Consider the following 15,169-nt stretch of genomic DNA (forward strand, 5'->3'; position numbering starts at 1 on the left):
ATTCCTGGTTTACTTTGATTTCTGGGTGGTGCTTTACTTTAATAAATAAAGGTTATAGTCATTGCAACCTTGAGTCCTTGAGTGCATAATGTAACTGCCAAAAAACATTAGAGTGCAGAAATTGCAGTCAATCTGTAAGTGGAATTCAAACCATCATTATTTAACCAATAACTGAAATGTTACACAGTACCTGGTCTTTTGTGTCAGTTCAGTGAATAGAATCTCCTAAAGTAGGACCTATTTATATGGTAATTTTCACAATTTCAAAATGCCCCAAATTATTTATAAACAATGAAATAATTTTGAAGTGTGCTCCACTGTTGTGTAGGTAAAGGAAGCAGCTGTTTTGCTTTGTACAGCAATCTATCATAATTAACAGTTTTGATGGTGATGGATGACAAATGGCCATGGTTGCAAAACTGGGCCATGGGTTCCTGTACCTACACCTGAAAGGACAGACATGCCATTATTTAGCCTCACGTATATATCAAGCACCACGTCCTCAGTCAGCAACATTGTGCATGACATCAAATTCAATGGTTCGGGACTCAGGCACATCTGTATAATTTTACATCTATCTAAAACCTAATTACCAATCTGTTTCTGTTTTATTCATTCATGGATCATGTACATCACTGTTTGCGCCAGAATTTATTGCCAATCCCGAAGTAAACCTTGATCTCAGTGGCTTGCCAGGATCATTTCAGAAGCCAATTAAGAGCCAATGACATTGCTGTAGGTCTGGAGTCACATGAAGGACTTCAGTGAACCAAATGGATTTTGATGACAATCAAAACTGTTACCATCTTGATATTAATAGCTGATTTTTATTAAACTGAAATTTCACCATCTACTATAGTGGGACTTAAACCCATGACCCCACAACTTCAGCCTGACAGTTCAAGAGTACTGTTCCAGTTGAGTTGCCTTCCCCAACTGCTTCTATTGATAGTAATCCTTTCATATAAGCAGATTTTCCACATTTCAAATTTCCACAGTTACACTGTAGGATTGACTCAGAAAAATCTGAAGTATTAATTTATAGAGCTCAAATTAATAAAACTGTTCCAGACGTCATCTTAGATGTTACACATTTCAGATGCAGCTATTGGGAGACTTACAAGACCCTTGAGAATGAGCCCCCGGAGCCAAATTATATTTTTCTGTCTTGGTTTTAGTTATTGATAAAATGGTATTTATGTATTCATGTTTCCATGATAGTTATTTCAGCAACTGCACCAATGCATTCAGGAAATTATTGGTATTTGTTATCGAGTGTTGTAACATCAACTGTTTACAGGTCATATGCGCTGCTGTTATAGTTTCAGTAATTGATTGTCGAGCTGCTTGTCATGGTTCAGTGGTCACTCTGAATCCTCAAAGTCACGGGTTCAAACTTCACTTCAGAAACTAGAGTATGTGATTTATGCTATTAGTTCAGTTTTTCTTGTGTTTGCTCTCGAGATTTACACCATGCCAGTAAGGCTAGTATTTATCACTCATTCCTAATTGCACCGAACTGAATGGTTTGCTAAACCATTACAGGAGGCAGTTAAGAGTAAACTACTTTGCAATGGGTCTGAACTCACATTATAGCAATACTCGGCAAGGACAGAAAATCAAATATATATTTGCAACAATCCATCAGTAACTAAAACAAGATTTTTATTCTAGACTTATTTAATTCACTAAATTTAAAGTTTGCAATGTCAATCAAGGTATTTATTCTCATTTCTCCAGATTACTAGTCCACACTTCTAGGTTACTCTCTATGAACCCAAGCACTATGCCACTATTGCCTTGTACAGTGGCCTAAGGGTTGCTGCAATCCTGGGGAATGTATTTTGACTTCTCAGGTAAAAACAAAAGATCCAATGACACATTCTGAGAACGTCTGTGGGAGTTTTCCTGCTCTCCTGACCAATATTGATCCTGCAGTCAAAACTCTCAAAAATAGATGATTTGAGCAGTTATCTGATGTCTGTTTGAAGAATATTGCTGGGAGCAGGTCAGCTGCCACTTACCCTACATTCCAACAATCCAACATTTCAAAAGTACTTAATTAATCATTAAATACTGTTGAATGTCAAAGATTGTGAAAAGCATTGAATAAACATATGTTATTTATTTTTAAGATTGCTGTCTCCTCTCAACAAATGAGTAAATTCACATGTACTAATATTATTAAATGTAAATGGGAACGTTTGTGTGTATATGGATGTGTTCAGGGAGGGGTGGGAGATGGTTTTGGGTTATCTGAGATGGATCTTTTTAAGTTGTATACATGTAAGGATTCAGAAGAATAAGCATTAATTTTATTTTGTAACACCTTGCTAATACAGGTGAAGCTGAACGTTGAAGTGACAAGATGCAGTCAGGTGTGTTTATTGTTATTATAAATTTAACCTGCTCCTCTCACTATTATCTTGCTGTATTAATACATTTATATTCATTTGGTGTTGTTCTGTTTTTATAGTCCATGCACCAAATGTTTTCATTTTAATCAAAAGTGGGCCTGATATACTCAGGATAATCAATTCCATGTGCAAATATTAAAGGAACATTCTGTGCACTGAACCTGAGTATGTGGGTGAGGACTTCAAATAATATTTTTCAACTGTATTACCAAAGAAGAAACACATTGCAGCTGGGGATTTTAATTGGGAAAGTGAAGTTCTAGAACATATTAAGATCAAATACAAGGGGCTATTAGGTGTTTTAGTGAATAGAAAGGTGCATAAATCCCCAGGGCCTGTGGAGATGTAACCCACGCTGCTGTGACAAGGCAAGGGAGGGGATTGTGGGGCCTTGATGGAGATATTTAACACTTCGCTGGCCACAGCTAAGGAACCAGATGACTCGAGGATATATTATGTGGTTTCTTTGTCCAAGAAGAGCAGCAGGAATAGGCCAGGCAATTACAGACCAGTTAGTCTGATGTCAGTGGTAAGGAATTGTTGAGACAAATTCTGAGGGACAGGATTAATCAATACTTGCAAAGGCAGGGATTGATCAGTGTTAGTCTGCATAGATTTGTTAGAGGGAGATCTTGTCTGACTAATTTAGTTGAGCTTTCCAAAATGGTAATTAAATATATTGATGAGGGTAATGTAGTGGATGTGATTTACATGGATTTCAGTAAGGGCTTTGACAGGGACACACATGGAGCACTTGTTCAAAAGGTAAGGAACCCATGGGATCCAAGGCAAGTTTGTAAAATGGATCCAAAATTGCCTTACAAATAAGAGGCAAATTGTGATGGTGGAGTGGAGTTTTTATTATTGGAAGACTGTGACCAGCAGTGCACCACAGAGTTCGGTGCTGGAATCCCCACTGTTTGTTATGTACATTAATAACTTGGATGTGAATGTAGAAGGTTTAATTTGTAAATTTGCTGACAACACAAAATTTGGGGAGCTGATGAGAATGAGGAGTATGGTTTCAGGCCACAGCGATCTGGATCAGCTGCTAAATTGGGCAGAGCAATGGCAGATGGAATTTAACTCTGATAAGAGGGAGGTGATGTATTTTGGGAGGTCGAATAAGAGAAGGTTATACAATGAATGGTAGGTGTCTAGGGATTACTGAGGAACAAATGCATGTTGGTGTACAAGCCCATAGATCCCTGATGGTGTCAGCACAAGTAGACAATTTGGGAAAGAAGGCATACGGGATGCTTTCCTTCATTAGCCAGAGAATAGAAAATAGGAACAAGAAAGTCTTTACAACTTTACAACTGTTACACTTTTATAAAACTTTGGTTAGGCATACTGTGCGCAGTTCTGATCACCACAGTATTGGAAATTGCACTGGAGAGAGTGAAAGGAGATTCGCCAGGAAGTTGCCTGGAATGGAAAGTCTGAGTTATGAGGAGAGAGTGGTTAGGTTGGGTTTGTTTTCCTTGCAGCAGAGAAGGCTGAGGGGGGATCTGCGTGAAGTATACAAAATTATGAGAGACATAGACAGGGTAGATCATGAGAATATTTTCCCCATGGCAGACGTGTCTAAGGCCAGTGGCGTAAGTTTAAGGTGAGGACTAAAAGAAATCTGAGGACTTTTTTTTGTTTGCCCAGGAAGTGTTGGAAATATGAAACTGCCTGGGAGTGTAGTGGAGGCAGGTATGTTGGCAACATGTATGACGCACCTCGCTGAGCTCTTGAAGGCCAGGGCATAGTAAGCTATGGACCAAGTGCAAGTAAATAAGATTAGTGTAGCTTGGTGTTTATTGGTCATCTTAGACATAGTGGACTGAACGGTCTGTTTCTATGTTCTGTGACTCTATTAATGACTCTATCCAGTCTAATCAGGAATCTTTAAAATGACTACAGGAAGGCAGCACCAATAAAGGTGTAATTCTTTACAAGATTACTTGCCCAGTAGGCTTTGCCAATCTCTGCTCATTCCTTTTCCAAGTTATGGCTTTCCCCACCTCACAGGACCTACCTAAATACCACAGAAGCAATTGGTCCAACTGTTCCTTAAGTGGAATCAGGATTGGTGCCTGTAAATTACTAGCATTATGCAGATGAGGTTGGAATCTCTGTTTCAGTTGGGATTTGGGTCTCCAGCTGCTGTCTCATGTTTTCTTTCCTTGTTAATAGATTTATTCCCAGGATGCAGCCTTACAGATCTCTAGCTCCTAACTATCACCCAAGTGTTCATTTTTTTATGCAAAAATGTCACTTGCTCTTCATGCACTGCATGATACTGATCTAAAAATAAACAAAACTAATTTCTATCCCAGAAATTAATTTAATGATTTGATGACTAGAGAATCAACAGAGTACAAAGTATAAACTCTATGTTCTATACCATTAACAACATAGTACAAACTGTGATAGGTCACACTGTATACAAATGTTACAGCTAATGTGGAATTCAAAGATACTCATAAACTGCATTGCATCTGTAGAAATTGAATCATAATTACAGGTTCAATTTCTACAGATGCAATGCAGTTTAAAAGTATCTTTGAATTCCACATTAGCTGTAACACTTGTACACAGTGTAACCTATCACAGTTTGTACTATGTTGTTAATGGTATAGAACATATCACAGGTTGTTAATGGTATAGGAAGTAGAGTTTATACGTTGTACTCTGTTGACTCTCTAGCCATCACTTTATTCTTTCTTATTCACCCTAGCTGATTTGTCCCTGCACAAGTGGACTTAAAAGTTCCTTCCAGACTTAATACTGACCATCCGGTTGAAGTGTAATTGCACTGACATTTGAGAACATTAATTTAACAAACACAAGAACATGCAATGTCCCTTGAATTAAGTAAATCAATCAGCAAAATTGGGATTATCTGCTTGATCGTGATGGAACAGAGCTGACCGGGCCTCAAGGCATCTGGATAGCTTGGTATAAAAACAAAGGAAAAACATATTCCCTTGAGAGTGAGGCTGGAGTCAGCAAGCATTGCAAGACTTATCTCTCATCTTGCAAATTTTTATAGCCATCAACTTAGTCACTGTAGAAATACATATAACTTTTCTCTCCCTGTGGCAAGTAACTAAGTTATCCTTAAAGATTATTTTAAAAGATTTGAGCAAAGATTGATTAGATTGGTGTTGGTTTCTTTGGAAAGAGAAGACTGAGGACAGATTCAACAAAATATGCAGAATTATGACAGATCTAGATAAAATGAAGAAGAAAGACCCATTTTTTTGTGGTGCTGAAAATAATAACGGGGGCATAGATTTAAAGCTATTGATGGAAGCGTTAAAAAGCAGTAAATATGATTTTTTTTCAATCAGAGGCTATTGAAGATCAGGGATTCAATGCTTGAAATGATAGTAGAAGCAGAAACCCTTAATGCATTTTAAAGCAATATCTCTGATATATTCTTGAGATGCTTAACCTGAATTCTACCAATCAAGAATTGGAAGGTCAAGCTAATTGATTAGCTCATTACTGGCTGGCATGTAAACAATAGGGCAATGGTCTCCTTTATAAATCTTTCTATGATTTTATGTTTAACATTTGTAGTAACCATAATGGATTTAAGATATTCATTCAATACTGGTTTTCAAATTAGTCCTGAATTCATATTAGGACCAGCTCAAATTCATATTTGAGCAAGTACTATTGGAAAAACCTTTGAAAAGAAGGCTGTTGAGAAATATATTGGTAGCTGACGGTTTGTTCAGTTTACCCAGTGAAGGCTTATTCAGGTATGGTGTTCAAACCAATGTGTTCACTTCCATTTTTCATTTTCTCTTTATCTTGCAGTTTGGAATCCACATTTTCCGGAAGGTAAACCCCAAAACAGTCTTGCAGCAAAAGGATTCCGTAGTGTCAGACCAAAATTCCTTACACCGAGCAGAAAATCACCAGTGCAGGTAAAGAGTAAAAATCTGCTTATCAACAGAAATGGTTTGTTATAGTAACCAGACAACATCACCCGACATCCTAATCATTGGAAAAAGAATATTTCACCCTAATTACCCAAGTGTCATTTTTGTTGAATTTCATAGAGAGTTTCTGTTCACAATGCTGTCGTGGATTTTCTCATGCAATCATCCCAAACATGCATCATTAACTCTGTACCAGACCCCCACTTGCCAATGTTAGCCTGATTCACCCACTCACTGTGGGTAGAAGTACTCACTACTGCCAGGATATCCTGGTATCATCACCATATTTAACAGAACGGACTGTTGTACATTCAGGCAAGTGCTGGCAGTCTGGAGCTGCCCTGCATGTTTTGTGACATTTGTCCTGGTTATGGCAGACAGAGGGAAACCGATGACTCACTTTAGGGACAGGGAACTGCAGTTCCTCGTGGATGAGGTGGTGCAGAACGGAGTCACCCTCTTTGCCAAGAACAAACAGAGGTGACCACACACCAGACCCTGCCAGCCTGGTCCAAGATTGTCATCTGGGCAGTGTCGTCTCCACAGACTGAAGGAATTCTCAGCAGTATAAGGGGAAGATTATGAACTTCTCTGCTTCAACAGGGAAGTGCTGTCATCTTCTGTCTGCTACTTTACAGACCTCTCATCAAGACCCACGGTCTAAAACCCTGACTGTTGCAAGCAACATCTTCCCTCACTTTCTATCACCGACCCTAACCCCTCCAGACTCTTAACGTGGCTTCAATATCTCTTATTCACTCATTTGGGGCACCCTAGTACTTTCCCATGACTGCATCAGCACCAACATCCATGCTACCCACTTTCATCTCACCCAAACCCTCCCTTTGCCTCACTCCAGGAGAACACCGCCAACTATATGGCAGAAAGGGCCAAGGTGGTGGAGAATTCAACATTTGGTTCCTCATCCTTACAAGGGAAGATTCCTAACTATGATCACTCAAACATTGGACTGATTGTGCCCAGTGTCCCAGAACTGATGTCAGATGATGTCTTTGACTTATTGTGCTGCCCTTCCACCCTCCCTCCGGCTGTAGGATCTCTCTCTTAACTTGAGTGAGTATTACTCCCTTTAGACTTTGAAACATGGCCATTCAGTTGAAGCACGTGTAACGCATTTGACATGTATGCAGTTGGTCAATGGTGGAGATATAAGAATGGTGTACCAAGGTGCCATACAGCAACATGCCCACCTCCTTGACTGATGAGTCCTGACAACCATGATAAGCTGCTTGGCTTTGTATCTGTGGTGAAGGGTGAAGCAAGGCAGGATCTGGAGCTTTTAAACATTTGTTGGTAATGGGAATTATTGGAGTCAACATTAAAAAAGTATTTGCTCAAAATCTTATTGATTTTTCCAACGTTTTCATCACAGCCCATGTTGCTCAGGTGCTGATAATTCCAGCCAAAATACTTGTTTATTTTACGGAGTATGATAGTATCATACTTACGTTACTTCATTAATAATACAATAGATTATCCCTCTATGTTTTTTGCTTGTTCATTCACGAGTTGAGGTTGTCACTTACTTGGCCAGCATTTATTGTCCGTCCCTAATTGACCAGAGGTCAGTTAAGAGTCAACCACATTGTTAAAAGACAGGAATCACATGTCGACCAGACCAGGTAAGAATGGCAATTTCCTTCAGTAAAGGACATTAGTAAACCAGATGGGTTTTTCTGATCATTGACAATGGATCCATGGGACATCATTAATTCCAAATATTTATTGAATTTAAATTCCATAATCTGCTGTGCAGGATTCAAACCCATATCCTCAGAATATTACCTGGATCTCTGGATTCATGGTCCAGTGATAATACCACTAGGCTATTGCATCCCTGACTAAAGAAATTAAATAATTAATATCTAAAATAAATCAAAATTATTATCATAAATGGTGACTGGTCAGGTCATTTTAAAAACCTTTCAAGTATGGGAAGGAAATCTGCTGCTCTTACCTTTTTGTGGCATATATGTTATCCCAGATATACAAAAATGTGCCTGGAAACTCCGTGAATTCAGTGCCTGTTGGATTCAGGAATATGGCTTATCATCACATTTCCCATGACAGTAAGGGATGGGCAATAAATACTGTAATTTCTAATGACTCCAAATGAATTATAAAAGATGATAAAAGTATAGTCTCACAAATTACATTAGGATACCAGCACATGAATGATTCTTTTAATAGCAAGCTCAATTTTAGTGAAGAAATTAAGTTATTCAGTTCAATGGATCTGCTAAAATAACAACAACAGGTTTTTAAAAAGGCATGTTATTTCAGATAAATGCTTGTATACTGTGTCTGTGCTAGGTTGATGGTCACGATGCTTCAATTGGTCAACATCTTCACTATAGACCACACAGGTGGTCCTTTGCATCAATATCATGGATTATGGAAACTTTAACAGAGAAAAATGCCACACCAAAGCATGGGAAAAACAATATCAAGCCAATAAATTAGAAATCAGACAAGGTGACCATAAAATTGGCTGAGAAAAAGGAAAAGGATGTAGCAAGGTGGAGAGAATTTTGGAGGAAATTCCAGGAAGTGAGATCTTGGGAAGGTGGGATGCACAAGTGACTACAGTCACAGAATCAAGAAATTCAGAGGGTTTGGTTTGATTTTCAGATATAGGAAGAGATATGGGCCTGTACACACTGAAATAAGAAAGTTAAGTTTTACACTTTAAGAGCCAATGTAGTACAGCAAGTACAGTATTAAGGGATGCAAATATTTTCTTTTTTATTCATTCATAGGATTTGGGCATCACTGACTGGAACAGCATTTATTGCCCATTCATAGTTGCCATTGAGAACTGTGAATCTGAACATCTAAGAACATTTTAGCTCTTTTAGCATTTTGGTGGAAAAGGTGGCTGGATTAGAATCCAACACTAATTTATGGGAAAAAGTGATGATATTTATTTAAAAGCAGGGGCCGGTGCCTGAGAAAAGGGATCTATTTAAAATGAGGTCTGGTAAAGGAAAATGGATGGTTAGGAATTTGGTGGGAATGGTTTCAAGGAATGAGGTTTTTGTAGCCCAAACTATCTAGAAAGAGCAAGGGACAACTGGGGGCAAAATATGGAGATTACAATTGAGGGGTAGAGAGGAGATTGACAGGATATAGCTTATCAGAAAAAAGGAATATACAAAGAGGCAGATGAATGATAGTCTATTTTGTTTACAAAGAAATCCATGAGTATTGCATTGTTGGTCGAAGAGATTGGTATGGAGGAAGCAGGGGACTGTTTTTAGGAGAGTGTGGATCATAGAGACAAATTGCATTTTTACCCTCCAAGTTGATTTCTTTGCTATTTATTCACGGGATGTGGGTATCACTAGTTGGATAAGAACTAATTGCCTAGAGGGCAGTTAAGAGTCAACCACATTGCTATGGGTCTGGAGTCACATATATGTTAGATCAGGTAAGGATGGCAGATTTCCTTCCTTAAAAGGCAGTAGTAAACCAGCTAAGCTTTTCCAGAAAGTTGATTATTAAATTCTTAATTCCAGATTTTTTTATTGGATTCAAATTCCACCGTCTGCCATGGTGGGCCTCGAACCCAGGTCCCCAGAACATTACCTGGGTCTAGTGATTTCACCACCAGGCCAACATCTTTCCAATTCTAAAATAGTCGATGATCTTGTATGAGTAGGTATGGTAGTGGATACAATAGCTGAAGGTTCTAGGGGGGCTTGGCCCAGGATTTACACAATCTGCTGGAATTACGCTGAATTGGGAAAACTCCACAGACCCTGTAAAGTCACTTGTGGGATCTGGATAAGGAAGTCTCAATCCTATTTGCCTGGGAAAAAAAGATTGTTGTGATTCACAAATAAGCAAAATCAAATTCAGCATAACCATTTGAGCTTAATGCTGAGTTCAAACTGATCCTACTTTGGCTGCTGAAAGGGCCTGAACTTACAATATGGAAACTCATGAATTAATGGAGTAGATGTAATCCTTCTTGAAGAATAATACAAATGGTTTAAGTGTCATAAACTGAAGATTTTTAAAAATTCACTGCTCTACAAAAATTAATAATAACAGTCTACAGCTATCAGTACGAGTTAAAAAAGATCTTTAGCTAGAATGCATTGACAAATTAGCATCTGCAGTATGTTAGAAATAAAGCCTCATCTGGCCATACAGTTTCAATCGAGTTATTTGTTGACATTTCTCCAAGGGCTATTATTATAGCATTAAGATTGATTGGTTCAATTTCAAAAGCTACAATGAACTCATCATGGAGTTCGGAGTTCAGAGTTCAGAGTTTGGTTGACAGTTTATAAAGGCTATGAAAGGATTATTTTCTTTGGTGTGAAATCTGAACAGAGGTTTGCTCACATTTCAAATAGACTGCAAAGTTATGGGGTTGAAAATAATTGAATAGGTGTCACAAATATGATATGTTTCATTATTGATTATATATGACTGAGAGCTATCTTAGATTGTTTGAAGATTGTTTTAGCTCCATGTGACCCCTGATGTCTGTCTGTGGTGAATACTTGGTGAGTAGTTATGCAGATGACATGAGGACTATAAGTGAACATGGAAGTGGTTGGAAAAATGGTGAGTTACTTGAAGCTTGTGAGGGGCATTAAGTTGATGGAGGGTATAAAGGCTGAGGACTAGAGAGCCTAATAGCTTCTAAACAACTGGCCAAAAATCCAGAGGAGCACAGCAAACCTGACTCTATTTAGACTATGGCATCACCCTATAATGAAAAATATATATGGAGTGGATCTTTTAACCTAAGCAACTGCAAGAAATCTAATTCCAACTCTAATCTTAATGTTTTCTGAGTTATATTAACTCTTGGATTCAAACGTCTACTGAATAAAACACTTGGCTTACATCTTTGTCAATTCCAGCCTTCAATCAACAATGGGATGGTGGAGATCAGAAAAAACAACCAAAATGCAAGGTCAAAAGAGGCTTGCTTTTCAGCAATATCTCAATCCAACATCCCATGTGGTACTGAAACAGAAGATCTACCTTCTGCTTTTGGTCCTAATCTCAATGTGCCATGCATTTCGGAAAGTGAAAGCCAACCTACTTCAGTCAGCCCATCATGCAAGGTCCTCCGTAACACAAACATAGACAACTCTGCATCTTCAGCTGATCATAGGCAACTAGGTGGCACCAAGACAGGTAAGCCTTTCTAATGAACTGTAAATTAAGACAAGTTGGACTGGTGCCGCAGTGGTTCATCTTCAGAATTCCTCATATGCTAACTTCCATATGCAATTATTTTATTTTATCATTTAATGGAATTTGGATTTCACTTGCAAAGCCACCATTTGTTATGTTCCCTTGACTGTGGCCAGCTAGTCCACAATGGAGGATCATTAAGGATCAACCACATTGTTGATCACATTAACCTTATCTGACTAAATTAGGTTGGCAGATCTCTTTCCCTAAAGAGCATAAACTAGTGAGCTAGATGTGAAATCCGAGAAAGCAGTGAGTGGCACCACAACTCACAAAAAGATAAGAAATTAACACATAATTCCAGGTTCCTCTAACTATTCCAACATGATACTTGTAAATGCCTGATAATAGATTACAAGGGAATTGGAAAACGTAATACTTAACTAACAACCAATGAAAGGCTTTTTAATTTGATTTCTCCTTAAATCTTTAAAGATTTTCTTGTGGTGCTACAATGATTATTCGTCATTGTGAATGAAAGTGAGAGGAATCAAAGGAAGTAAATAATGATTTACTTCAGAGGAATTTGTTTTGACACTCAGGCCACATTTGTAACCATTAGCTGACTCAAACATACATGTTAATTGCTATATGCTCTTTATTTATCTTATAAGCAAATAATTATAATTTCTAGCTACCACTGGCATATTTCATTCTAGAAGGACTGCAGATCACAGAGATCGATTCGCTTGGTATCGATGTAGATTCAGTCTACAAAAACAACCTGCGAACAGTTAGTGAAAAGATGAACATCAGGTCATCTTCTAATGCTCTGTTGACTTCAGAGAAGAAAAGATCACCACCTTTAATAGCAAAAAAAGTAAGAATTATGTATATTTGGTAAAATTAATATTTTTGAAATAATGTGATGTATGCCTAGGTATTGCTGTTCAGCTGTGTTGTCAACCTTTTGATTTGAACTTAAACATATGAGAGTTCTCCAAACACTCTTTATGTAACACCTTGGAATAGCTTATATTGATTTCCCTGAGAGATGGTGAAAGGGATGCATGGCAGTCAGTGCAGCTAGCCACTAACTGACTTGGTCACACTTTTTCACCACTTTCATTGATGAAACCTATGGAAGTGGGAGTGATAAATAGGAAGAAAAACATAAATGGCTGAAGAAGGATCACCGGACCCATAACATTAAATCTGTTTTCTCTCTACAGATGCTGCCAGAACCATTTAGTTTTTCCAACAAGTTCTGTTTTTGTTTCTGATTTCCAGCATCCACAATTCTTTTGTTTTTGTTTTCTTTCTGGCAAATAGGAACCTAGGAACAGGAATATAGGCCTTTCAACCTCAGAACTCTTCTGCCCTTCGTGGTTATGCTGTATCTCAAACCTATTTACCCACCTTTGTTCATACCTCTTGATATTTTGAAATGAACAAAAATCCATCACTCAAACTGGAAAATGTCAATTCATCCACAGCATTTTCTCGGGTGGCTATTTAAGTATCCATGGTTTTTTGCATGCAAAGATCTCTTTCAATTTCACTCCTACCTAGCCTGGCTATGAGTTTAAGATTATTTCCCATTTTTTGAGGACTTCCCTGACACCACTCCCTTCCCCATTTTACTTTCCAGGGGAAGTAGGGTTTTTTTTAACTTTTTCTATCCTATAAAGTCCCTGGTTAGATAAATCCGCGGCACCCTAAGTTCAAGATCTGGCCTGTGGAACAATGGCTAAAATTGAACTCAGCCACTTCTGATAAAGACTGACCAAGACTCAATACTTTGTTCACTCTCAGGCTGTTTTCTTCTTCATATTATGGCACTGAGATGCCCACCAGCTGCTTAAATCACTAATGTTCATTTGTAAATGACAAAAAGAACCTTTTTTCCTCCCTCCTTTCTTCCCTCCTGCCCTTCCATCCCATTCTCCCTTCTTTCCATATTGCACATTTCAATATCTTGTTCTTTGTTTAACTTGCAAATATTGGATCTAACTTAGATGTTAATTATCTAAGTTCTTCGTTTGTTTTGTGACGCAATTCTGCACAAACTAACGATGGCTGCCTTTTAACAAAGTTATAATTACGCTTGGAGAACTGATTCATTTAGTCTAATAATCCAAAGGCATTTTCTACTAATATAGCACAATTTCAGCCTCATTACTTTATGACAAAATTATTGGTGAGAAAATAATAACTCCAGGTTTCAGTTCACAGTGAAAGACTGTGTAAAACCACTAGAGGGAAGTAAAGCATCAAGTTACTCAACAGTGCTTAGAGAATCAAATGGTTTGTGTTTACGGAATGCCTTTTAGTTAATTGGGATATCTCAAAACACTTTGAAGCTAATGTATTGCTCTGAATTGTAAACACATTTCATCAAGGATGGCGGTGATGGAGTAGCAGTGTTCACTCATCCACTGCTTTCTTCCAGCCATTTCTCTATTTCATTTTTTCTTGATGTAGAGTAACCGATATTGGACTGAGGTGGACAAAGTCAAAAATCACACAACACCAGGTTGTAGTCCAACAGGTTTATGTGGAAGCACGAGCTTTTGGAGCGCTGCTGACAACCACCTGATGAAGGAGCAGTGCTCCGAAAGCTAGTGCTTCTAAATAAACCTGTTGGACTATAACCTGGTGTTGTGTGATTTTTTCTTTCTTCTTTCCTTCCAATTTTCTTCTCTCTACTGTTCTCTCTTACCTTTTGCCCTTGGGGAGCTTGACTGCAGCAGAACCAGTGGTATCAGTGACAGAAGCAAGTATGGGCCCAGCAGTGAGAGACGGTGCTGAAGTGTGGCAACTTCAATGCTGGTGGGCCCAGCGCAGGATTTGAAGTAGTGACAGTGGCAATGACATTGGTATCGACTGCAGCTCTTATGTCAGCGCTGGCTACACTCTTGCATTTGTTCAGGAAGCTTGTGAACTCTGATACTTCAATTGATTCCAAGATGGCGTCGGCAAGTGATGGTGCTGTAGCATGGTCACTTCGACATTGGTGGTCTGTCGCAGGTGGCATTGGTGAGCCCAGCTCTAGACTCCTGGCAGCAGAAGCAGTGATCTGGCACTTTCTTCTCCTTTTCTTTCTGTTCCCTTAATTTCAGCTCTTGTTTTTAATTCTAACTATCATATTCTAAGATGGAGCTGGAGAGTAGCAACTCTGTACACCTTTCATTGTACTCCTGTATATTTGTACTTAGTACACATGATAATAAAATTTAATCTAATCTAATCTAGTCATAGCCAAATGTAATTTCTGAAGATTATACCAGAAGGCAATCCTGCTGCATGAAATTAGAGCTGAATTTCCACTTTTTGTACGCTTAGCTAGTATATTCTTTACATATGCAGTACTATCCATGGACCAGCTGTTGCAAACTGCAAATACATTGTGACTCTAAACTGGGGTTGCTAATTCTCCTAGATTGGATGGGTGCTTCGTGGAATAGATATGTCTTGTATCCTAGGAGACCTCCATGCATTACATTTTCTGTCCACTGGATGATCTATGCTTCTGTAACATGTAACTACAGGGAAATGGCTGGCTCATGGTAATGTCATTCCTACCCAAGAAATCCTTTAACACCTACCCATCCCGCAAAAAGGCAG

General features: G+C 38.5%; 1 protein-coding gene across 7 annotated transcripts in view; it reads left to right on the forward strand.

The window, feature by feature from the left end:
* The window catches only part of LOC122556561 (sorbin and SH3 domain-containing protein 2-like), a 111,466-nt gene that overhangs the window by 23,167 nt on the left and 73,130 nt on the right, over positions 1–15,169 (forward strand). For 4 of the 7 annotated variants that reach the window (XM_043703368.1, XM_043703371.1, XM_043703369.1 and 1 more), the window contains 4 exons: positions 2,343–2,378; positions 6,237–6,346; positions 11,263–11,542; positions 12,262–12,422. In XM_043703368.1, the coding sequence (XP_043559303.1) occupies positions 2,369–2,378; positions 6,237–6,346; positions 11,263–11,542; positions 12,262–12,422 (561 nt within the window). In that variant the 5' untranslated portion in view covers positions 2,343–2,368. Of the gene's footprint in view, positions 1–2,342; positions 2,379–6,236; positions 6,347–7,220; positions 7,436–11,262; positions 11,543–12,261; positions 12,423–15,169 lie in introns of those variants that run through there. The other 3 variants (XM_043703370.1, XM_043703372.1, XM_043703375.1) reach the window with 3 other exon arrangements.

This window comes from Chiloscyllium plagiosum, chromosome 14 (assembly GCF_004010195.1).
Source record: "Chiloscyllium plagiosum isolate BGI_BamShark_2017 chromosome 14, ASM401019v2, whole genome shotgun sequence".
Lineage (NCBI taxonomy): Eukaryota > Metazoa > Chordata > Chondrichthyes > Orectolobiformes > Hemiscylliidae > Chiloscyllium > Chiloscyllium plagiosum.